The following is a 25,456-nucleotide window of genomic DNA, read 5'->3' as shown; positions in this document are numbered from 1 at the left end:
AGAGTAACTGCAAAGCGCAGGGTTACATTTTCCCATCCAAACATAGTCTATGACGTTCCCAGAGTCACATGGAGTGTCTGTGCAAAATTTCGTGATTGTAAATGCGACGGTGCGGATTCCTTTAGCGGACATACACATACACTCAACTTTATATATTAGATATATGCGCAATGATATTTTGGGACACTATCCCTCTACACAAACACAAAGAAGGCATACATTGAAATCATCTAGCTATTTTTATTTGTGAAAAGGCGAACTAGAAGAATATATTGCAGTATAGTATGTTTGGTCCCAATCCCTCCACAGCGTTAAAGTCCTCACTTCCAATTATTATATAGAAAAAACATATTGTGTAAACAAAGAAAACTTACACATAAATGACGAGTGAATCTGGTGAAATTCAAATTTTCAGCTTGCTCAGATTTGGCCAGGACATTTGATTTGCATAAAGCTATTTGAGTAATTATTATGTTATATGGTGTCTCCAGATCTTCAGAGCATGCCCACCTATTCAACCTTTGGCTTTTCCTCCATGCAATCCAACCTTAGCATTTCCATTTTGTCTCTTTCAACGTCTTTACTGATTGCTGGGGTTTCCGACCTCAAGTAAATCTCAGTGTGTTCCATTGAGAATTGTCTGAGACATAGTCAGATCCAAGACCAAATGCACCATGATGTCACCATGCTCGTTGCGACATCTGAGTCCAACCTGATTCAGGAAACCTTGGCACCAGATGGGAATGACAGATGAGCAAAGAATATGGTTGGAGGACTGAACAGCAAGTTGTGGAAGTGAGACAGGTTAGCGGTGAAGTAAGTATTTTTTTATCAGGAACGGTAAATTTTAGAAAAATGGTGGCTGGCTGACACAAAGCAAATTGCAAAAATTTCAGATTGGGGAGAATTTATCTTACCTCAAACAGATTTGTGCATCTCTACGGAATATGTTTGGAAGTGCAATTTACAGTTACGTCCACAAATATTTGGACAGTGACAAAAGTTTTGGCACTTTAGCTGTTTACATTGCCAAAACATATTCAACATACAGTTATATAATCAATATTATTATTATTATTTTTGTGAAATATATTCCATGATGCTGTACTTGTGAAACGGGGTATACATAATAGGGACAAGTGCAATAATCATGAACAATACAAGGCACAGACTGGTAAAAGAGGAAAGAGGACCCTTCCCACGAGGGCTCACAGTCTACAGGAGGAGAGGACCCTGCCCGCGAGGGATCACAGTTTACCGGAGGAGAGAGGACCCTGCCCGCGAGGGCTCACAGCCTACAGGAGGAGAGAGGACCCTGTCTGCAAGGGCTCACAGTCTACAGGAGGAGAGGACCCTGTCTGTGAGGGCTCATAGTCTACAGAAGATAGGCCCCTCCCATGAGGGCTCACAGTCTACAGAAGGAGAGAGGCCCCTCCCACAAGGGTTCACAGTCTACAGGAGGAGAGGACCCTGTCTGTGAGGGCTCATAGTCTACAGAAGATAGGCCCCACCCACGAGGGCTCAGTCTACAGGAGGAGAGAGGCCCCTCCCACGAGGGCTCACAGTTTACAGGAGGAGAGGACCCTGTCTGTGAGGGCTCATAGTCTACAGAAGATAGGCCCCACCCACGAGGGCTCACAGTCTACAAAGGATGGGTGAGGCTTAATATGGGCTTAAAGTGCAAACTCACAGCTTTAATTTAAGGTTTTTAACATCTTTATTGGAAGAATGTTTAGGAATTGCAACTCTTTAAAGTGTAGCTGCCTCTTTATTGAAAGGAACAAAAGTAATTGGACAATTATTTCAAACATTCTTTAATGGGCTTCATAGATGATTCCCTCAATAACCCATCATCATTGCATCATTAATTCAGAAGGTAAAAGGTCTGGAGCTCATTCTAGAAGCAGCATTTGCATTTAGAGACTGATACTGTGAACCCATAACATGCAGTCAATGCAGCTAACAGTGGAAGAGAAACATAACATCATGAGCTTGAAAAAAAAAAAGACTATATCCATCAGAAAGATAGCAGAAATGTTAGAATTGTCCAAATTAGCAATTTGGTAATTTCTGCAAAAAAAGAGCGTATTGATGAGTTTGAAAACTCAAAAAGGCCTGGACATCCCTGGAAGACAACAGTAGTGGATGATTGCAGAATCCTTCCCTTGGTGACGAAAACCCGTTCACAACATCCAACTAAGTGAAAAACACTTTCCAGGAAGTCAGTGTTTCAGTATCTTACTCTACCATAAAGAGAGAAAATACAGAGGGTTTACCCCAAGATGCAAACCATTCATTAGCCAAAAAAAGGAAAATCCAGATTACAGTTTGACAAAAAAAATCTAAAGAAGCCGACCAGTTCTGGAAAATCATTTTGTGGATATCATGATTCACTTGTGCGTCTGCCTCTTGCAGAGCCACTGTGTTTTGTGTGTTTTCCTGTTGCCTGTATTCTCCAGAGTTTTGCCCTGTGGTAGGAGCTTTTTCTTTTGTGCCTCATCCCGGGGAATCATGCTGCCTGTTTATGGAGCTGTTTCTACTAGAACGTCATCAGTAATAGTTCCTGGCTACCGTGAGTTCATTCTGATCTTGTCAAGCTACCCAGTGTTCCACCCCCTGATCTATGTTCCTCCCGTTTTGTCTGTCCTCCCTTTCTCCCTGAACTTCTGCTCGTTTTGTGACTCCGGCTCCACTCTCCCCTTTGTATTACTTGTTCCCTTGGCTCCCAACCCTGGCTTGTTACCTGACTACGGCTCTGTTTTCCTTCTGTTCCTGACAATGCCTCCTGGCATACCGATCTTCGGCTCTCACGTGACCTCGGCTTCTCTTATTTCTCTGTTCAGATGTGACCTCCTGGCTACAACATTTGGCTGATCAACTATTTTTCTGACATCCCAGCTTAGGTACTGGTGACCCCTAGCGTTACTTCCATCTCCCTACACCTAGGAGCTCTACACTTCTTATGTGTACCTACGCCCCCTGGTGGTAATGTTACAGTGGACAGATTAAACTAAGCTCAACTATTACCAAAATGATGACAAGAAGGAAGTATAGTGATGGCTTACGCTACTTTCACACATCCAGCTTGAGCCCTGCGGCTCAATCCGGCTGTGCAAGCTATGCAACGGATGCGGTGAAAACACCGCATCCTTTGCATAAGTTTTCCCCATGCGGCCCGCCCGGTTTTTGCCGCTTGTGGCATGCTACTGAGCATGCGCAGTGGCAAAAACCGCATGCGGCGGCCGGATGCGGTATTTGCCGCATCCGGCCGCCATAGGCATGCATTGAGAGATGCGCCGCATCGGCCGAATGAGGCGCGATGCGTTTTTTTTTGCCGCACGAAAAAACGTGCCAGGCAACGTTCCATCCGGCCGCCGCATCGGCTAAATCTGCCGCATGCGGCAAAAACCGGATGGAACGCAAGGCCATGCGGCACAATGCGGCACTAATTAAAGTCTATGCAGGAAAATCGCAACCGGCAGCAAAAAAAAACGGTTGCGATTTTCCTGCAAAGTGCCGGATTGTGCCGCAGAAGAAAAACCGGAGGTGTGAAAGTACCCTTAGAGCATCTCCAGGTCCAGAGCAGAGCACATCCTATGTAACACATGGCAGAGGCAGAGTGAAGGCCAGGTATGCGGAGCATTCAAAGGCCCTGGGGCACTAGTGGTTATTGCTGATGTGACTGAAGACAAAAAGATGAATTCTAAAGTCTACAGGGCAAAACTTTCTGATCAAATTCAATCAAGTGATTGGTTGACTGAAAGGTTTTTCACAAGGACTCAAAACATCCCGCGGAAGGCAAGAAAGTCAAATATTCTGGAATGGCCGAATCATCACCAGATGTCAGCCCCATCGATCCAAATTTCTCGTGATTAAGACAAAGCGTAAAGCTAAAAGCTCACAAACAAACAACAACTGATGTCAAAGCAGTGAAGGATGGGAAAGCATCACAAAAGGAAGAAACCAGCGATGGCGACGTCCATGGTCGAAAGACACCAGCCTTCATTGCCTGCAAATGATTCATTACAAAGTATTCAGAATGTACATTTTATTTTTGGTGAAGTTAATGTGTCCAATTACTTTTTACTGAAATATGAAGGCTTTGTAGAAAAATAGTTGCTATTCCTAAATGTTCCACAGGATATTTTGGTTTAAACATGGCATGTCATGTTGGCTAAGCTGCTTTTGTAAGGCGAAAGATTCTACAGAAATGTTTACAATTATATTTAGCGCTATAAGTGCAATGACTATTTAATTTGTCATTAGGGCAGAACAGAGGAAAATAAAATTACAGATGCTGATTCCGTTAAGTCATTCACTGGAGTTTCCTTCATCTTTATGCAATTTATAACAGTTGACAAACGTCTTCTTTAGTTCTGAAACTCCGATGGCGCAGTCAAAGTTAAATTTGCAGGAATCAAAGTTAATACACCCTTTTAAAGAAAATTTCACCTCTCTGTCACCTAGAGATAAAAAATGAACAGACATCATTAGGTAAAAAAATGTATTATGTACATATTTATAAGTTTAGATACAGTTACATTTCATTCATACTATATCAATGTGACCAGGGATGCACTTCCAATGGAAATGGGAAGGTGTAATGGGAAGTATAGATGGAACTGGGCCTACTGACCCTAAAGCTGGTGTCACACATAACGACAACGACGTCGCTGCTACGTCACCATATTCTGTGACGTAGCAGTGACCTCAACAGCGATGTCGCTGTGTGTGACACATAACAACGATCAGACCCCTGCTGCGAAATCGTTGCTCGCTCCTGAATGTTCCAGGTCATTTTTTGATCGCTGCTATCCCGCTGCGCCATGCTGATAAGCGCTGCATCCTTGTGTTTGACACTGCAGCAGCGACGATCGCTACGACACTGAAAACAGTGACGTAGGACTGAAGGCAGGACAAGAGCGTGTTTTTGCGGTGTATTTTGCAACGCCCCTACGACTCCGATTGGTGGTTACAACAGCGTTCCGATTGGGTACCTTCAGAAGAAGAAATCAACAAGTTGATAGAATCACTGCAACAAACCGCTTTGAAAAAGCTCAGGTAGAATAAATGAAAGCGCTACTGCGTCCTCCTTTGTTTGACACGGTCACCCAATCAGGCGACGCTGTAGCGATCACCAATCGGAACAGAAAGGCGTGAAGAAAGGCAACGCAAAGCGCTGTAGCGATCACCAATAGGAACAGAGGGGCGTGAAAAGACGCAACGCAAACCATGTCTAGGGGTTAAAACCACGCCTCTATCAAAGTCTGACTCGTCGTGCAGCGACATGTCTGAAACCACACAACGACCGTCGACGTCGCTATGATTGCTGCTCCGTCGCTGCTTTATATAACATGTTTGACAGCTTACTAACGATCATCTATGGTCGATGCTACGTCACAGAATATGGTGACATAGCAGCGATGTCGTTGTCATTATGTGTGACACCAGCTTAAGTCTGGGAGCCCTGTGCTGTCCCTTATCTCAACAGTAGACTTAGAGGTAGACAAGGTCAAGCCACCAGCGTCTCCTGTCCAGGCCCCAACAACTAGGTCCCTGCCACCCAGGAGATTGACTCGGACTGGGCCTAGCAGCCCACCAACATGGAAACAGATGGGGTAAACAAACACATATACACACCAACAAACTGCACCAGGGAATCACCACAGAGTTAAGCGAGCTTTACACGTTGTGACATTGGTAACGATATATCATCGGGGTCACATTGTTAGTGACGCACATCCAGCGCCGTTACCGACATCGCAGCGTGTAAACCCTAAGAGAGACGATCACTGATCGCAAAAACGTCAAAAATCGTTGATCGGTGAAATATCGCTCCTTTCCATAATATCTTTAAAGCTGCAGGTACAATATTGTTTGTCATTCCTGCAGCACCACACATCGCTATGTGTGACACCACAGGAATGACAAACATCTCCTTCCCTGCGTCCACCAGCAATGCAGAAGGAAAGAAGTGGGCAGGGTGTTATGTCCTGCTCATCTCCGCCCCTCCGCTTCTATTGGTCGGCCACTTATTGACGTCACGATGACGTTGCTGTGACGCTGAACGCACCTCCCCCTTGAAGGAGGGGATGTTCGGCGGTCACAGTGACGTCGCCGACCAGGTATGTGCGTGTGAAGCTGCTGTAGTGATAATGTTCACTACGGCAGCAATCATCAGATATCGCATGTGTGACGGGGGCGGGTGCTATCGCGCTCGACATCACTAGCAATTGCTAGCGATGTCGCAGCATGTAAAGCCCGCTTAAGGGTATAACAAAAAGTAGGTAGAAGAAACCACTTACGCATAATAATAACTGAATAGCAGCAGCAGTCAAACACATCCACTCTGCTCTCAGGTTAGGATTCAACTGAATAACTGAATGAATAACTAGTAACAAGTCCAGGAAGCAAAGGGCTTAAATCCTGGATGGCAAATGCTGAACTGCCACCAGCTGAAACAATCTGCTGCAAGGAAGATGCATTAACTCCACCCGTGCCGAAAGGAAAAAAACCTGTTTAAAGTGCATGGTCAAGATGGTAAGGTGAGACCTGGCCCTGAATCTGTCCCTATACATGTGACAGAAGCAGACAATGCTACTGGTAAGAGGTCCCTAAGTTGGGAGCCACCTGTCCTTTCCTTTACCTGCCAACGTTTGTGATAATATCACAACCATGCAATCTGCACATGAGAGCTTGGATTTCAACAGTGATGGAGGAGTACCTGTGATAATGTGACAGGAGATCAGTCCTATTTTTGTCTCGTGGTGTCAGTATTGGGCTTTCTTCTTTTTTATTTACCTTTTAATCCCTTCACCGCCTGACAGTTTTCCATTTTTCATTTTCTTTTTTTCCTACCTTGATTCCAAGAGCAGTAACTGTTGTATTTTTTTGTAAATATATGCATATGTGGTGAGTTGATACAAATGGCTCTTCTGGAGGGGGTGCACAAGTAAGGTCCAAAACCATCTAAACTAGATGTAGAAGCTTGGCACTCAAGACAAATGAGAATAGTGTTTTTTTTTCTTGTGAACAACTTGTAGGACCAGCACAAGCACAGACATTTCAGTCAAAAAACCTTCATCAGTGTGCGTGCAGAGGAGGGCCCTCAAAGTATAGTAGAGTGGCAAGCGGCGTTGCTGGGTATGGTGCGGCGTCCACCGCTGTCTATATGATACACCACTATTCACATTGACCTTGAGTGACAATTTTCTATACATTCACTACAGCAATATGTGTTTTTTGGGAGACAACTTATACTTTAGAATAACACATATTGTCACATATTTTACTGGAAAATGAGAAAAAAAATTCCAAGTGCAGTGAAATAGTTTTTTTAAAAAAAAGTGAAATTGCATAATTTTTTTGGGGGGGTTTATTAAACATTTTCTGTATATGGTAAAACTGACCTTGCAATATAATTCCCCAGGTCAGTACAAGTTGGTAGATATCAAACATGTATAATTATCTTTATTTAAGTGGTGAAAACAAATTTCAGAAATGTGTCAAAAAAAAAAGAATTGCACTTTTGTCTCAAGACTTGTGGCATTGTCATTTTTGGGGATTTACAGGTGGGGAATGGCTTTTTTTTTGCTTCCTCAACTTAATTTTTAATTATATCATGTTATTGAAGATGCAATGTTTTGCTCTCTTCTTTTTGCATTTTAGTAGAATGTTGCGGAACCCAAAATAAGATAATTCTGTAATTTTTATAATTATTTTTATGACATTTACCTATCATATTAATTTATATTATTGTTTGATAGATTGGGCATTTCTGAACATGGTAATACCAAATATGTCTATTTTTTGTTGTTTAATTTTCAATGGGACAAAAGGGGAGAATTTGAACTTTTGTGTTTTTTTTTTTTAATTTTTAATATTTTAAAAAACTTTTTTTACACTTTTTATTGTTTTTACTAGTCCCCTTAATGGACTTGAAGATGATGCGGGCAATTGCTTGTGCTGTACAGAGCATTACTTCAGAACTGCTCTACAAAACAGGAATGCTGATCTCCTGTGAATGCGGCACTCAGCCGGCATTCACAGGAACTATGTCATGGCAGCAACAAGGGTAATCAGCTGACCCCTGGCTTTCACGGCAACCCATCGGCTTTCCGTGATCGCATCACGGGGAAGCCGATGGGGCGAGGAATTGCATGCTCCATGCTCCCTGCTGGCGGATGTGTGTGTGTGTGTGTGTGTGTGTGCAAGTGTATAAGTATGGGTGTGTATTTAGCTACATATACACTCATAATAACCCCATAATACACACCTAAGTTGCTGTAGAATCTCACAATACTTCTGAGGCCTCCTTCACGTGTAGACATTAAAACACACACGTGTTTCATGGTCCATTATTACCATCTGTGCCTCATCTAGGTGTATGTGTGTGCCACCCATATGTCATCCATATGATACGTACAAGAATAAAATGCATTTAACAAATTACTGATTTTTATGTGCTAATGGTGTGCAAAGACAATGATGTGGCTTCAGGGGTGGGTCTGACAGAGACAGGGTGTGGCATCAGTTGAGTTATTACCACCGGTCTCTGCCAGACAGGAAAACTCTAGTCAGGGAGTGACCAGCTCCCCCTGAATCAGAAGGGAGCTGGTCACATGACAAAGTCTGGTATCCACGCAATGGTACAGAATGATGATGGAGTATATTACAAACTGCATTCTTCAGCCTAGATACACACAAATTAAAGAGAAAGCCAGGACATCCCCTTTAACATCTTCACCACAGTTGACATACCTATACATCATGATCGGATAGGGGTTCCCGATCAATGATGCATAGGTATGTCACGGTGAGCATGAGGGGCACAAGAGCTTTTCCTGCGTGATCGCTGCCCTTAACTCGGCATGGCTTATAGCCGAGCTCCAGCTGTCACAACCAGGGACAGTACCCATGCTGCTCCAGGTTGTTTAATGCCCTAAATGCTGTGATCAATAGTGATCACAGCATTTAGAGGCTGCGTACGGGAATATGCTCTCTTATCTATGCGATAGCGTCCCCAACAACATGATCAAGAGGACCCAATCTCTGTCAAGGCAACCTGAGATTGTAATGTTGACGTCGTGATGACCTCTGGGTCAGCCAGTCATAGCGAACCAGTCAGACCATGCCAGTGTCACTGTAGCAGTGACAGACATAATGTATTGGAATGCCCGCCTTCAGAGTAAAAAAAAATAATACTACATATAAAGACTAAGCAAAAACTTAAAAACATGTAAAAAAAATGTAAAATATTTTTCAAAAATTTGAAAATAAAGAGAAAAAAATGAAAAAAAATATACCAATAAAATGTATATTTATGTAACAACAAAAATGTACAATAGAGTAAATGCGTTTTGGATCTCAACATCCAGAACAACTCGATCTATAAAATGATCACACTAGTTAATCACTTCAGTGAACATCATAAAAAAACTTAGCAAAACTTTATTTTCTTCATACAGCTGACAAAAAAGTGGAATAAAATTGTACTGATCTGAGGAATAAAGTTGTCATTACTTTTATGATGCAGTGAAAAAAAAGGCCAAGCTTTTCCTGAATTGCTGTTTCATCTTGATTCTGCATCACAAAAAGTGGAATAGAAAGCGATCAAACAATATGAGGCTCAAAATGGTACCAATAAAAATTTACACTCATCCCTCAAAAACAAACCCTCACATGACTCTGTTGGCAGAAAAATAAAAAAAACTATAGACTTAAAAAGTGTATATATTTTTCATACAGCTGAGAAAAAAGTGGAATAAAACACAATCAAAAAGTCACATGTAAATAGAAATTGTATTACTAAAATTGTACTGATCTGTGGAATTAAACTGTCATTACTTTTATGATGCAGTGAACAAAAAAACAAAACTATTCATGAATTGCTGTTTCTTGTTGATTCTGTGTCACAAAAAGCAGGAAAAAAAGCACAAAATATTATGAGGCGCAAAATTGTACCAATGAAAATTCCCACTCATCCCTCAAAAACAAGCTCTGCAAATGTGACATGGCGTCCGCTATTGATTCAATCCAATTTTGTGTTCCGGAAGTCAGATAGTGCTTCTTCCCTTTCGAGCCCTGCCGTGCACCCAAACAGTAGTTTTTCACCACTTATCAGGTATCAGCATACTCAAGAGAAGTTGTACAACATTGTATGGTGTATTTCCCCCTGTTACGCTAGAAAAAAAAAGCTAAATTTGGGGCTCTATAAAATCTTTGTGGTAAAAGTAACATTTTCATAGTTTCCTTCCACATTGTTTTAGTTCCTGTGAGGCACCTGAAGGGTTAATAAATTTCTTGGATGTGGTTTGGAGCAGTTTGAGGGTGCACTTTTTAGAATTGTGTAACTTTTTCATATATTAAAGCTTATACGCATCTCAAAGTCACTTCAAATGTGATGTGGTCCATAAAAAAGGTTTTGGAAATGTTGTTTGAAATGAGAATTTGTTAATAAACTTTTAATCCTTCTAATTTGCAAAAAAACCTAAAACATTTAAAAAATAATGTTAATGTATAGTAGACATGTTATAAGTGTTACTTGTTAACTATTTTGTGTGACATAACTCTCTGGTTTAAGGGCATAACATTTCAAAGATTGAAAACTGCTAAATTTTCAAAAATGTTGCCAAATTTTGATATTTTTACAAACAAACCCCGAAAATATCATCCTAAATGTACAATTAAAATGAAGTATAATAGGCAATTAACAAACGGTCTTAAACTAATTGGGATTTGTTGAAGCGTTACAGAGTTATTAGCTCAAAAGTGACTAAAAAAATTGGAAGGTGTAAACAGGTGTAAATATGGTTAAGGGGTTAATGTAATCAGAACATTTCCAGATTATCAAGCATGCACAGACAGATATCTTTTTTAGTGTAAATCATGGATGACATTAACTTTAAAAATAAACATTTGCTCACCTGGATCTGTCACGTCTCCCCTAAACTCAAAACATCGGTCCATGGATCCGGTGCAATTCATCACTTTAACTTTTCTACATTCCTGCAAATTGCCGGTACAGCGGGCGGTTGGACATCTGAAACCATTTGGAGTTGGATCTTCAGCAGGAACTAAAAAGAAAAATGTAATCACTGTTAATAATAAATGTTTTCATTGAGTTATAACTTTAAATGTGTTGATAAAACATGAGCAAATCATTAAAAATTCGAATTTGCCAAGTTTGAAAAAAAATACTATTCGACTACATGAAAAGGAAAATTATAGTGTTGGCTCTCACAAAAAAACTCTGTAAATCAAAAATGTCCGTGGAGTCTTTGTTAGGAGTCTTGACACGGAAAATAGCCAGATATCCCTCCGGGAAGGACCTAGCCAAGAAGTGGCTCTTTTTAGGAGACCACCATAACCACGATATTAAGTGGTCCTTTTAGTCAATATCCAAATCTTGACGAGTTTAAAGATATCACAAGGGAAATACCAAGGCCAGGTATCCATCCACAGGCAGCTGTTTCGGGGATTGCCCCTTATCAGTGTGGAGTAGGATTCTGGCCAGGTGGGAGCAATGCCTAGTAGACCAACAAGACAAAACACTCACTGATCTCGGGGAGACCAGGCAGAGAAAACACTGCCGGCAGCCAGCGAAGGCAGTCAACACAGTGAAATCCTAGGTGCATTGCCCCCTGGGAAGTATGCAAATCAAAAAGGTCCGTGGAGCCTCTGTTAGGAGTCTCGACATGGAAAATAGCCAGATATCCCTCCGGGAAGGATCTAGCCAAGGAGTGGCTCTTTTTAGGAGACCACCATAACCACCATATTAAGTGGCCCTTTTAGTCAATATCCAACTCTTGACGAATTTTAAAAATAATCTGGGTGAAATGATGGAAGATGATGTGGAAAAAAGTTAATTTACCAAATGTCTTCTTCTCTACAGTGTTTGCAAAACGGAATCCCATGACAGCTGATATGGTCAGCAATTCTCCATTAAGCATTCCCAGTTTAATCCAACAGCACTGCTTCAAAATATTAAAACAGAAAAATCCCCGACCCTGGAAAGTCTACACTCCTGAGTACTGCAATAATTAAGTACTGTAATAGACTATTAATTCTAATATTTAAGGATTCCATAACAACAGGGTCTGTACCACAGAATGGGAACAGAACTAATGTAGGACCAATATTCAAAAATGTGACTAAAACTTAAAACTGGAAACAACAGACATGTAAGGTTCACCTCTACTGTGGGCAAAATCTTTGAAGGTTTTCTGAGATGTTGCCCTGGAGTATCTCAATATGAATACAGTTTTGACCCAACTTCAGCATGGGTTTATGAATGACCAGTCTTGATGAACCAATCTAATTAGTTTCTATGATGAGATATGCCTGTCCCTTTAATGCATGGTGATCCCACATTTCTTTCCTGTATATGTCAGCTGATCTGATCAGCCAACACGTGCAGCTAATAGGCACAGGTGGATTGAAGATCCAACCACACGTGTTAACTAGATAGATTGCGCTGATAAACTCTGACAGCGCTATTTAACATGCGCCAATGGAAGGTACACCTGTCACAGCAGGGGATAAAAGCTATACCAACCGTATAGGACAACACAAAGGAAAGGGCAAAGGAATGTCCTATTACCCCTGCAACAACCTGAAGCTCACCCTCACTGACCTCACAGACCCTATACTGGTTTCGCACCTGTTGCCAAGCTGAAATACCTGGGGCCCTGTTCACCCAGGCAAATGGGCCCTAAGTAAGGATGAAGGTTGTGAGCTCTTTGCTAACACCACTATCACTAAAGGAAGACACAAGGGAACAATACAGGGGAAACACAACTGCAATCATTAGAGCCCTGGTATAGTAAATAGCAATGACAACACTTATCTGACTTGCAGCAACCAAAGAAGTCTGAAACAGCAGAAAATGACCTCTCCAAAGCTCAGTCATGAAACAACTATAAGTCACACCCAAATATCACCAGGATGAGGTTTATAAAGGAAGTCAGAGGCTGACAACTGGGAGACGAAATTGACAGTTTCCCATAGTCCTAAAGTCTGCTGATGCAGAAACCGGGAACTGCCAGATAACAAAACATGCTGCCAATTTCTGGCATTTTCTAACACTTGCTTCCACTGGATTGTCAGCCGGTGTCGACACATCTGTGACAACACCATTCACGATATCAGGGTGGAGATTGGTTGTTATGATAGCCAGGAGTCAGTCATGTCACTGTTTTAATGTAGTTCCTGTGAACGCCGCCTGAGATCAGTATTTCTGCTGGGCAGAGTGGTGCTGATGCGGAAGCACCGCTCTGAACAGCAAAAGCAATCGGACTGTCAGTTTAAGTACACTAGGGGGACTAATAAAATCAATAAAAACTGTAAAATAAAGTTTTGAGAAATTAAAAAAACTTAAGTTCAAATCATCCCCTTTTGTCCCATTAAAAATAAAACAATTCTGAAAAAAAAACATATTTGTTTTCTCCGCATTCAGAAGTGCCCAATCTATCAAAATATAAACTAAATTTATCTCATTGGTAAAGGGCATAACGAGAAAAAAATAAAAACTCCAGAATTCTGATTTTTCTGTCACCACAATATTTTGATAGAATGAAATAAGATGCAGTCAAAAAATCGTAACCGCCAAAAAATGGTAAAACCAAAAATGGCAGCTCAATATGCAAATAATAAGACATTATTTATTTAGCCCCAGATCCAGAAAAATGAGAATTATTTGGGAGTCGGAAAATGGTGAAAAAAGTGCAATTCTGTTTTTTTTGTGAACATAGTTGTAGAAAAAGACATGGATCACACATCCAAAAATCATAAGTTGATCTAATGCCGCTAGGCATAAATTTATGCACCTTTATTTGTCAAATCTCAGATTTTTTTTTCTACCACAAATAGAAACTATAAATGTTTGGTATCTACAAACTCGTACTGACCTGGGGAATCATATTGCCAGGTTTTTTTTGGCATATAGTGAATAATTGTGGAGTTGCACTATTTTGCAATTCACTGCACTTGGAGTTTTTTTACCATTTTCCAGTAGAATAAATATAACATACTAAGGACATCAAGTAGCAAGATAGGCAGGCACTCACCGATCGGTGGAATTGTCAACGATTTTATTCTTCAGGCATATAGGGGAGGGATAAGGATGGAATGGACTCGGACAACGGCGGCCATTTCAAGCCTGTTACTGGCGCTTCAACGGACCCATTGAAGCGCCAGTAACAGGCTCGAAATGCCAACCGTCGAGAGAGCAAAAATCACATCGTAATTTGCCATCAAGGTACTTACAAGTAACCAGATTAAACCTCCATCCACCTCCACGCCTCCTATACCAAGGAAATGTGTCATCTTTAACTTTATGCCTCATTTCATCTTCAACTTGTTTAACTGTTCGCAATACCAGTAATGTTGAGCAGGGTGCCGAAACATTTGCATACCACTGCAACTCTGGCGTTTTGGTCATCGGTTATGCCACAATAAGTATTACCAGTGTCTCACTTACGTCCATATCCATCTATATTGCATAAATTCCCAGCGCAGCAATTTACAGAAAATCGATATTTGAGATTTTCCGTTACTGCTGACCCTTTGGCTCCACACAAAGTTTCATTGGCACAAGATTTCATTATTGACTTGTACATAATTCCATCTACAAAAGAAGTAAATAAACATTGGAAAACCAGTAATGAAATGGTAAAACTGCAATTTTGGTAAAAAGATTTGACGTGCACTCACTGTTGTAAGAGTATTGGCAAGCGGTCATACATCGATCTCCAAGGCATTCGGTCTCAGACACATTACACGTTGTAGAGTTGCGAGAGAAGCCGGAATAACATTTATTTGATAAAACTGGAAGATAGAAGTGACAATCCAGTGATTTTATATGAATACAGTGAAGAAAAAGCATTCGAGGGACATGGTCAATATTGTGATTGTTATTAGAGCCATGTTTTTCATAACCATACCCAAGGAGTCCTAGACATTGGTCATTGCCAACACTACTACCCTTCATTAGACAGTGGCTTGAGTTCTTGACTCAAATATTTTCATGACGAGCCCCTCATTTATCTTTACTGCTTTTTTTTGGTAACTATGAGTCGTTAGAAATTAGGAATTAGATTATTAATTTGGGAATGTAACTTAACGTTTACTTTTTTCCTAAAGCAATTAACCCCTTCACCCCCAGACAATTTGCGTTTTTCGTTTTCTTTTGCTCCACTTTTTCCAAGAGCCGTAACGGAATATTGGTATATGAGGGCTTGTTTTTTGCAGGAAGAGTTGCGCTTTTAAATTAATCCATACGTTTTAAAAAAATAGTGTACTGGAAAATTACAAAAAATTCCAAGTGCGGAAAAATTGCAAAAAAAGTGTGATGGCATGATTATTTTTGGGATATTTTATTCACCATGTTCACTATATGGTAAATCTGATGTGTCGGTGTGATGCCTCACGTCTGTACAAGTTCGTAGACATGAAAGTTGTATAGATTTTCTTTTATCTAAGGGGTTAAAAAAAAATTGAAATTTGTCCAAAAAAGTGGTTAACTGCGCCATTTTCTGTGACCCATAGCGTTCTCATTTTTAATCATATGGGGCCAAGTGATGGCTTATTTTTTGCATCTCAAGCTGACATTTTTAATGGTACAATTTTGAACAGATACTACATTTTGGTCACCTGTTATTGCATTTTGCGCAAAATTTGTGGCGACCAAAAAATTTAATTTTGCATTTGTAATTTTTTTGTTGTTTACTGACTAGATTATTTGATGTTATATTTTGATAGATTGGAGATTTCTGAATGCAATGATACCAAATATGTGTATATTTTTATTTTTTTAACCCTTTAATTTTCAATGGGGCAAAATGTGGGTGATTTGAACTTTTAGGTTTTATTTTTTTAATTTTTTAAAACTTTTTTCCACTTTTATTTTAATAGTCCCCCTAGGGGACTATAAGGATCAGCAGTCTGAAAGCTCATTATTTTCTATTGATCACAGCTGCACATTTGAGATCACCAGAAATGCCCACTTCTTGGTACAGGCAGCATTCAGCTGGGTGAAACAGGAAGTGAGTCATGTGAGTCATCACATGACTCTGTGCTACCATGGCAACCATTGGTCAGAGGGATCACATTACGGCGCTGCCGATGGAGCCGGATGAGTAAAGATTTACTATGACGGGCACTTAAATCCGTCTGTCACATTTTGACAGCGCAATTTAAGAACTTAATAGGCGCAAGTGGATCACAGATCCACCTGTGCTTTGGAGGCACATATGTCAGCTTTCAACGTGGATTGCTGCCGGCTGCCCGTAGCAACCACAGGTGATTATACCTATATGACGTAGGACATAATGTTATGGCCTGCAGTCATTAAGGGGTTCATTCAATTAGGTTCCATTTCTAATCATTTTTTTTCAAAATTACATGTTCTGTAGTATACAAATTTACAAGTATACTTTCTGCACTAATTATGTAAAGTGATGGCCATATGTTTGTTGAACCATGTATGAGCAGGCAAATGGTTTTAAAGAAAATTTTCAGCCTAGAGTGTAGAAGAAAGAAGAAAATGCAAATGATAGGGAAAGGACAAATGAAGAAGTAGTGACAACCAGACAGTTCACTGCGAGTGTAGAAGACAGAAAAGAATGTACACGATGTAGAAAAAACAAATGAATAGGTAGTGACAACTAGACAGTCCACTGCGAATGAAGAAGACCTAAGAGAATGCGTACGATGGAGAAAGGAGGATAGAAGAGGTGGTGATAACCAGTCCACTGCAAGTGTAAAAGACTGAAAAGAATATGCATGATGGGGAAAGGATAAAAGAAAAGTTATTGACAACCAGACAGTCCACTGTGACTGTAGAAGACCTAAGAGAATGCGTACTATGGAGAAATGACAAAAGAAGAGGTAGTAACAACCAGACAGTCCACTGTTAGTGTAGAACACTGACAAGAATACTGCCACGCTCTCCGCTCCCCAGTCACCGGATTCCGTCCGTCCCAGGGCTCCGGGCCCCCGATCCCGGCGCCCGACAGCTTCCCTGGACCTGGCCGGCTCCCCTGCGTCCTCCTCGCAGCCTCCTTTCCTGGCTTCTGGCACCCGGGCGGCGCGCATGCGCATTAGGGCGCGCGCGCGGTCACTGACCCTTTCTTAAAGGGCCAGCGTCCATTAACAGGAAATGAGGTTGCACAGGTACAGGGTATATAGGGGGTCATTGTCCAAGGGGGCGGGGCCTGATCTTCGTGTTCCCTGAGCTAGGAGTCAGGTCTCTTGGTGTTTATGTGCCTGTACTCACCTATCTGTCTTTGTAGAGCCGTACCTGCCTCGCCATCCAGTCTGCCGTGTCCTGATCCCCGCACGCTGTCCGTCTGCCATCTGACAGTCCGTACCATCCCGGATCCCTGCGGTGACCCGTCATCTTGCTCCAGAGGTTCCGGACCCCGCCTGATATCACCTCGGCCTCCGAACCTGAGCTACGTCACCAAGACCACCTTCTGTGACTCCGTGGTCCCTGGGACTCCTCCGCTGCCTTCACTTGCACGGACTGTTCTACTGCCCATCAGTGCTTCAGCTGCCGGACTCCCTACCACCATCTCAGAGAGTTCGGTCCAGTGGATCCACCTCCTGGGTCTGCCCGACCGCCCGGCCGTGACAGTAAGATCAGGCCATGGATCCCGCTGCAGCACTAATGGCTCTGCAAGAGGAACTCCAACGCCAGCGTGAAGTCCAGACCCGCATGCTGCAATTCATGACCTCCGTGGACACCCGCCTGTACACATTACAAGCATCAATGACGCCTGCGGCACCCAGGTCCCCCGCCAGGCAAGCCATGGCCCCCGCACCAGTGGCAACCTCGTCAGATGCTTCCCGACTCCGTTTGGCGTCACCTCCTCGTTATGCTGGAGATCCCAAGACCTGCAGGGGCTTCATAAATCAATGTTCCCTTCATTTCACGCAGCTGCCACATCTGTTCGCCTCCGACCAAGCCAAGGTCGCCTTTATAATGTCCCACCTAGAGGGCGAGGCGCTGGCGTGGATGAACCCCTTGTGGGAGAAGGAGGACCCCATGACCAAGGATCTTCAACAGTTCCTGCAGGCATTCCGCAGCACCTTTGACGAGCCGGGACGCGCTTCTGCCTCTGCTTCATCACTCCTCCGCCTACGTCAAGGAACACTGACGGTGGGCCAATACGCCATCCGTTTTCGCACTTTGGCTTCAGAACTCGGGTGGAATAATGAGGCCCTAACAGCCGCCTTCTGGGAGGGACTCTCGAGTCGCATCAAGGATGAGTTGGCGGGTCGGGACGTGCCCTCCACCCTAGATGCCCTGATTGCCCTAGCAACTCGTGTGGACATACGTTTTCAGGAGCGCTCCAAAGAGCTATCTCGTGAGAGACGCCCGTTACGGCATTCATCTCCTCCTCAGAAGCCCTCCGTACCTCAGTCATCAACAGCTGGGAGTCCCGTCCACGAGCCCATGCAGATTGACCGAGTGCGTCAGTCTGCACAACGTAGAGCAGAGCGGCTTGCCCAGGGTCTCTGCTTTTACTGCGGTGAGGGCACACACCTCCTCCGTTCCTGTCCGGAAAGGCCGGGAAACTCCAAAGCCTAGGGTTGGTAGGAGAGGCCACCCTAGGTGCTGGGACTCTCTCTGATCCGGTCACATGGACCGTGCAAGTGACAACGGGAGAGACGCGGTTCACGGCTGAGGCCTATCTTGATTCCGGGGCAGCAGGCAATTTCATCCAGCAAGCCACCGTGGACAAATACCAGGTGCCTGTTATCCCACTCAACAAGCCCCTGGTGATTGCCTCTGTGGATGGGAGACCCCTTTCTGACACCATCTCCTGGACCACCAGGCCGGTTGAACTGCGCATCGGTGCTCTTTACACCGAGAACATCGCCTTCTACGTCCTTCCGCACATGTCCCATCAGATCCTGCTGGGCCTTCCATGGTTACGGACTCACGAACCATCAGTCAGCTGGGGCACTGGCGAAATCACCCGCTGGGGTGCTTCGTGTCATGAGAGATGCCTAAAATCCACACAACCCATCCGACGACCTCCGGTTCCTGAGAACCTACCGGGGCTGCCCTCGGCTTATTGGTCCTTTGCTGATGTCTTTGATAAAAAAGAATCCGAGGTACTGCCGCCACATCGCCCCTACGATTGTGCCATCGACCTGCTCCCTGGAACAACGCCACCACGAGGACGGATATATCCTTTATCTCCAGCCGAAACAAGGGCTATGTCGACTTACATCTCAGAGAGCCTGGCTAGGGGATTCATTCGGAGATCCTCCTCTCCTGCTGGAGCAGGTTTCTTCTTTGTCAAGAAAAAAGAGGGCGATTTACGTCCCTGCATCGACTACCGGGGTCTGAATCAGATCACTGTTAAGAACAAGTACCCTCTGCCGCTCATCCCCGAATTGTTTGACCGGCTTAGAGGAGCTCGTCTGTTCACCAAGCTGGATCTTCGGGGTGCTTACAATCTGGTGCGCATCCGCTCTGGTGACGAATGGAAGACCGCGTTTAATACGCGCGATGGACATTATGAGTACTGCGTGATGCCCTTCGGCCTGTGTAACGCCCCTGCCGTCTTCCAAGAACTGGTGAACGACGTGTTCCGAGACCTCCTCTACACCTGTGTGGTAGTATATCTAGATGACATCCTTGTCTTCTCTCCGGACCTCCCAACCCACAGAGAGCACGTACAGCTGGTTCTACGACGACTAAGAGAGAACCGTCTGTACGCAAAGTATGAGAAGTGTGTCTTTGAGCAGTCTTCTCTCCCCTTTCTGGGGTACATCATCTCTGAGACTGGACTGCAGATGGATCCCAAGAAGGTCTCCGCCATTCTCAACTGGCCTCCCCCTTCTGGACTGAAGGCAATCCAACGCTTCCTGGGATTCGCCAACTACTACCGCCAATTCGTCCCTCACTTCTCTGCTCTGACTGCTCCACTTTCCGCTTTGACTAAGAAAGAGGCAAATCCAAAGGACTGGTCGCCTGCGGCCGACGCCGCGTTTGGCTCTTTGAAGCGGGCTTTTGCTTCCTCGCCTGTACTTCACCGTCCGGAGTTGAACCGCCAGTTCACCTTGGAGGTGGATGCCTCCTCCTCAGGAGCCGGAGCAGTGCTCATGCAGAAGTCCTCCTCCGGGAAGATGGTGACTTGCGGATTCTTCTCCAAGGGCTTCTCAGCGCCTGAACGCAACTATACCATCGGGGACCGAGAGCTCTTGGCAGTCAAACTGGCACTGGAGGAATGGCGCTACCTCCTGGAAGGTGCAGTGTATCCCGTGATCATCTACACGGACCACAAGAACCTAGAATACCTGCGGTCCGCTCAGCGACTGAACCCACGGCAAGCCAGGTGGTCCTTATTCTTTGCCAGGTTCGACTTTCAGCTTCACTTCCGACCCGCGGACAAGAATGTACGCGCTGATGCCTTGTCCAGGTCTTTCATGCCCATGGAGCAGGAGGAAGAGACTACCCAACCCATCATCTGTCCTAGCAACATCATTCCGGTGGCCCCTGTTACCCTAGCCCAGATACCGCCCGGGAAGACCTATGTCTCCGATACCGACAGGCAAAAAGTGTTACACTGGGGTCATGCCTCAAAAACAGCCGGGCATGCTGGTCAGAAGAGAACATGGGGTGCGATTGTACGCCATTACTGGTGGCCATCCCTTCGCACGGACGTCGCTGCTTTTGTCTCTGCCTGCTCCTCCTGTGCCAGGAACAAGACGCCCAAACACTTGCCCCATGGCCGTCTTCTGCCTTTACCGATACCCTCAGTCCCGTGGCAACACATAGCAATGGACTTTATTACGGACTTGCCATTATCCTCCGGGCACACAGTCATATGGGTCGTGGTTGATCGATTCTCCAAAATGGCCCACTTCGTTCCTATGGCCGGACTGCCCTCTGCTCAGGAACTCGCGGAAGCCTATATACATCACATCTTCCGCTTGCATGGCTTTCCATCCCACATAGTGTCCGACAGAGGAACTCAGTTCACCTCCCGCTTCTGGAGGGCTCTATGCAAACATCTGGGAGTGACTCTGGACTTTTCTTCTTCTTACCATCCTCAGTCTAACGGCCAAGTGGAGAGGGTCAATCAAATCGTGACCTCATACCTACGTCACTATGTCAACGCCCATCACGACGACTGGTCCTCGCTTCTGCCTTGGGCTGAATTCTCCCATAACCACCACGTCAGTGAGTCATCCTCCGAATCTCCCTTCCATGTTGTTTACGGACTCCAGCCCGCCGTCCCATTGCCTATATCCCCTTCATCGGATGTCCCGGCTGCTGATACTGCAGTTCGTGACTTTGCTACCATTTGGGACTCTGTCAAAGCGTCCCTTGGGCGCGCTTCCCAGCGGATGAAGAAACACGCTGACAAGAGACGTCTGGATCCTCCGTGTTTCTCTCCTGGTGACCTGGTCTGGCTTGCTTCCCAGTACATCCGGTTGAAGATTCCATCCTACAAGCTGGGTCCTCGCTACATCGGGCCGTTTAAGGTCCTCAGCAAGATCAATGAGGTATCCTACAAGCTACAGCTCCCGGCCACGATGAGGATACCCAACTCCTTCCACGTCTCTCTGCTCAAGCCGGTTGTCCTTGGTCCCTTCTCCGCTGCTGCCAGTCCGGCCCCTCCTCCTATTGCCGATGATGACATCTATGCGGTAAGGGATATCGTGGCCATGAAGACCGTACGAGGTCGACAGTTCTTCCTGGTGGACTGGGAAGGGTATGGTCCTGAGGATAGGTCTTGGGAACCCAGGGAGAACGTGGGCACTCCTCTTATCCGTGCCTTCATGTCCCGGTTGCGGGGAGGGGGGCGTGGGGGGGGGGGGTACTGTCACGCTCCCCGGGTCCTCACCCCCGTTCCCCGGCTCACCTGCCACGCTCTCCGCTCCCCAGTCACCGGATTCCGTCCGTCCCAGGGCTCCGGGCCCCCGATCCCGGCGCCCGACAGCTTCCCTGGACCTGGCCGGCTCCCCTGCGTCCTCCTCGCAGCCTCCTTCCCTGGCTTCTGGCACCCGGGCGGCGCGCATGCGCATTAGGGCGCGCGCGCGGTCACTGACCCTTTCTTAAAGGGCCAGCGTCCATTAACAGGAAATGAGGTTGCACAGGTACAGGGTATATAGGGGGTCATTGTCCAAGGGGGCGGGGCCTGATCTTCGTGTTCCCTGAGCTAGGAGTCAGGTCTCTTGGTGTTTATGTGCCTGTACTCACCTATCTGTCTTTGTAGAGCCGTACCTGCCTCGCCATCCAGTCTGCCGTGTCCTGATCCCCGCACGCTGTCCGTCTGCCATCTGACAGTCCGTACCATCCCGGATCCCTGCGGTGACCCGTCATCTTGCTCCAGAGGTTCCGGACCCCGCCTGATATCACCTCGGCCTCCGAACCTGAGCTACGTCACCAAGACCACCTTCTGTGACTCCGTGGTCCCTGGGACTCCTCCGCTGCCTTCACTTGCACGGACTGTTCTACTGCCCATCAGTGCTTCAGCTGCCGGACTCCCTACCACCATCTCAGAGAGTTCGGTCCAGTGGATCCACCTCCTGGGTCTGCCCGACCGCCCGGCCGTGACAAATACACATGATGAGTAAAGGACAAAAGAAGAGGTGGTGACAACCAGACAGTCTACTGAAGGCTGAAAAGGATGTGTGCAATGGGGAAAGGTCAAAAGAAGAGGTAGGGACAAATAGACAGTCCACTACGAGTGTAGAAGACCAAAAGGAATGCACACAATGGAGAAAGGTCAAAAGAAGAGGTGGTGAAGACCAGACAGTCCACTGCGAGTGTAGAAGACCGAAAAGAATGTGCATGATACTGAAAGGACAAAATAAAAGGCTGTGACAACCAGACAGTCCACTGTGAGTGTAGAAGACCGAAAAGAATGCGTACAATTGAGAAAGGATAAAAGAACAGGTGATGACAACCAGACAATCCACTGTGAGTGTAGAAGACCAAAGACAATGTAAAACATGGAGAAAGGACAAAAGAAGAGATGATGGCAACCAGATAGTCCACTGTGAGTGTAGAAGACCAAAGACAATGCATATTATGGAGAAAGGACAAAAGAAGAGATGGTGACAACCAGATAGTCCACTGCGAGTGTAGAAGACCAAATAGAATGTGTAAGATGGAAAAAGGACAAAAGAAGTAGTGACAACCAGACAGTCCACTGCGAGTGTAGAAGACCAAAGAGAATGTGTAAGATGGAAAAAGGACAAAAAAAGTAGTGACAACTAGACAGTCCACTGCGAGTGTAGTAGACCAAAGACAATGCATATCATGGAGAAAGGACAAAAGAAGAGATGGTGACAACCAGATAGTCCACTGCGAGTGTAGAGGACCAAAGAGAATGTGTAAGATGGAAAAAGGACAAAAGAAGTAGTGACAACCAGAAAGTCCACTGTTAATGTAGAAGAATGAAAAAACATATGTATGATAGAAAAAGGACATAAGAAGAGGTGGTGACAACTAGACAGTCCACTGCGAGTGTAGAAGACAAAAAAGAATGCATACCATGAAGAAAGGACAAAAGAGGAAGGGGTGAAAACCAGACAGTCCACTGCAAGTGTAGAGGACCAAAAAGATGGCATAATAACAGAAGAAAAGGCTGTGACAACCACATAGTCCACTGCAGCAGCACAGGGACAGAGTAGAACTAAAATTTGAATTAGTTTCCTTTTTCTTTACTTACATCTTGTTTTTATCATGGTCTGAAGTCAGGAGAGATCCCAAAACATAATAAGGAACATTAAATTGGCAGAGAATAATTTGGCTGTGAATTGAATTTTTCTAAAAAATACGCTTGGTTTGGTGAATTTTGTTCTGGCCAGATTTGCTTGTGTCTACATGTAATCTTTTTGAACTAACAAAATAAAGGTAACAATTAACACTTTAAAACCACCAATAGACCCTTGAGAGATGGGTCCTTATAAAACTCTTACTAGGCAGCATGAAAGTTTGGGATCATTTTAAGGGATATATTTCCAAAAAAGTGTTTTTCCCGCTCCAAAAATGCTGTAATTTTGTAATTACTAGAACAGATCTATTTGTTCACGAATATTCAATCTTAAATGTGAATACACCAGCGAATAAAGTTTTCTAACACTTTTTAGTGCATTATATGTAAATGGACTATAATTTTACCTGCGCCAACAAGAGCAGAGATCAAGCAAACGAAAATGACCAGGTTCTTCATTGTGGATGATGGACGTCTTCTCGGATTCTCTTCTGCTCATCCTGTTGTCTTGTATACGGGGATCATATAAATACTCTCAGAAAGGAAAATAATCTACTGTACCATGGAATAGATAAAATCTCTTATATAACACAACATGGGATACCACACATTACAAGTTGCTCTGCCAGATTATTCTTCTTTCAGCAAAATTTAAGGTACACCAACTGCCTCAGGAACAATAAGACAAACAACAAGGTAATCATTGATGGCCATCGGAACATCTTGCCACAAAATAAGCACTTGTTTCAACATTTTTGTGCAATATTTAATAAACTTAAAGCTCAATTTATATTTACATTTTCTGAGTAATATTGTGTGTATTCATATTACTGTACTTTTCGGATTATAAGACACACTTTTCCTCCCAAAATGTTTTGGAGGAAAGTGAGTAGTGCATTATATAATCTTCATCTAGCTTACCGGTGGGTGGTGGAGAGGGGTAGTTGGAGACATGGACAATGCTGTGGCAGCTGTACAGGGTCTGCTGTGGCTGTGTAAGATCTGCGGCAGCTGTGCACGGGCTGCGACAGCTGTGCAGGGTCTGTGGCAGCTTTGCACGGGCTGCGGCGGCTGGGCTGGGTCTGCGGTGGCTTTGCAGGGTCTGCAGTGGCTGTGTAGTGTCTGTGGCGGCTGTGCTGGGTCTGGTGGCTGTGTAGGGTCTGCGGTGGCTGTGAAGGGTCTGCGGCAGCCGTACAGGGTCTGCAGTGTCTCTGCAGGGTCTGCGGCTGCTGTGCTTGGTCTGTGGTGGCTGTGCTGGGTCTGCGGTGGCTGTGCAGGGTCTGCAGTGGCTGTGTAGGGTCTGCGGCTGCTGTGCTGGGTATGTGGTGGCTGTGCAGGGTCTGCAGTGGCTGTGTAGGGTCTGCGGCTGCTGTGCTGGGTATGTGGTGGCTGTGCAGGGTCTGCAGTGGCTGTGAAGGGTCTGCAGCAGCTGTTCACAGGCTCCAGTGGCTGTGCACAGGCTGCTACGGCTGTGCAGGTTCTGCAGCAGCTGTGCAAGGGCTGCGGCGGCTGGGCTGGGTCTGCAGTGGCTTTGCAGGGTCAGCAGTGGCTGTGTAGGGTCTGTGGTGGCTGTGCTGGGTCTGCGGTAGCTGTGAAGGGTCTGCGGAAGCCGTACAGGGTCTGCAGTGGCTTTGCAGGGTCTGCAGAAGCTGTGCAGAGTCTGCGGCAGCTGTTCACAGGTTGCTGCGGCTGCGCTGGCTCTGCGGTGGCTG

At 44.9% G+C, this 25,456-nt stretch overlaps 1 protein-coding gene across 1 annotated transcript; it reads right to left on the bottom strand.

The window, feature by feature from the left end:
* Positions 1-254: 254 nt before the first annotated feature.
* LOC142257213 (uncharacterized) lies at positions 255-24,233 on the bottom strand. Its single transcript, XM_075329358.1, has 5 exons — positions 24,152-24,233; positions 14,713-14,826; positions 14,480-14,626; positions 10,926-11,075; positions 255-4,463 (listed from the first exon to the last, which is right to left on the bottom strand). The coding sequence occupies exons 1-5, from the start codon at positions 24,201-24,203 to the stop codon at positions 4,312-4,314; spliced, it is 615 nt and encodes a 204-aa protein (XP_075185473.1). The 5' UTR covers positions 24,204-24,233; the 3' UTR covers positions 255-4,311.
* Between the last annotated feature and the right edge of the window lie 1,223 nt (positions 24,234-25,456).

This window comes from Anomaloglossus baeobatrachus, chromosome 11 (assembly GCF_048569485.1).
Source record: "Anomaloglossus baeobatrachus isolate aAnoBae1 chromosome 11, aAnoBae1.hap1, whole genome shotgun sequence".
NCBI lineage: Eukaryota > Metazoa > Chordata > Amphibia > Anura > Aromobatidae > Anomaloglossus > Anomaloglossus baeobatrachus.
This window is presented reverse-complemented; position numbering and strand designations above follow the sequence as displayed.

Bases quoted from the DNA above. Each gene is read 5' to 3' on its own strand.
- LOC142257213 (XM_075329358.1), bottom strand. From the start codon at position 24,203: ATGAAGAACCTGGTCATTTTCGTTTGCTTGATCTCTGCTCTTGTTGGC. The intron at 11,076-14,479 runs GTAAGTGAGACA...TTTTCTTTTTAG, and splicing joins CAATATAGATGGATATGGAC to TTCCTGCTGAAGATCCAACT. The intron at 4,464-10,925 runs GTGAGCAAATGT...TTTTATCTCTAG, and splicing joins GGGAGACGTGACAGATCCAG to GTGACAGAGAGGTGAAATTT.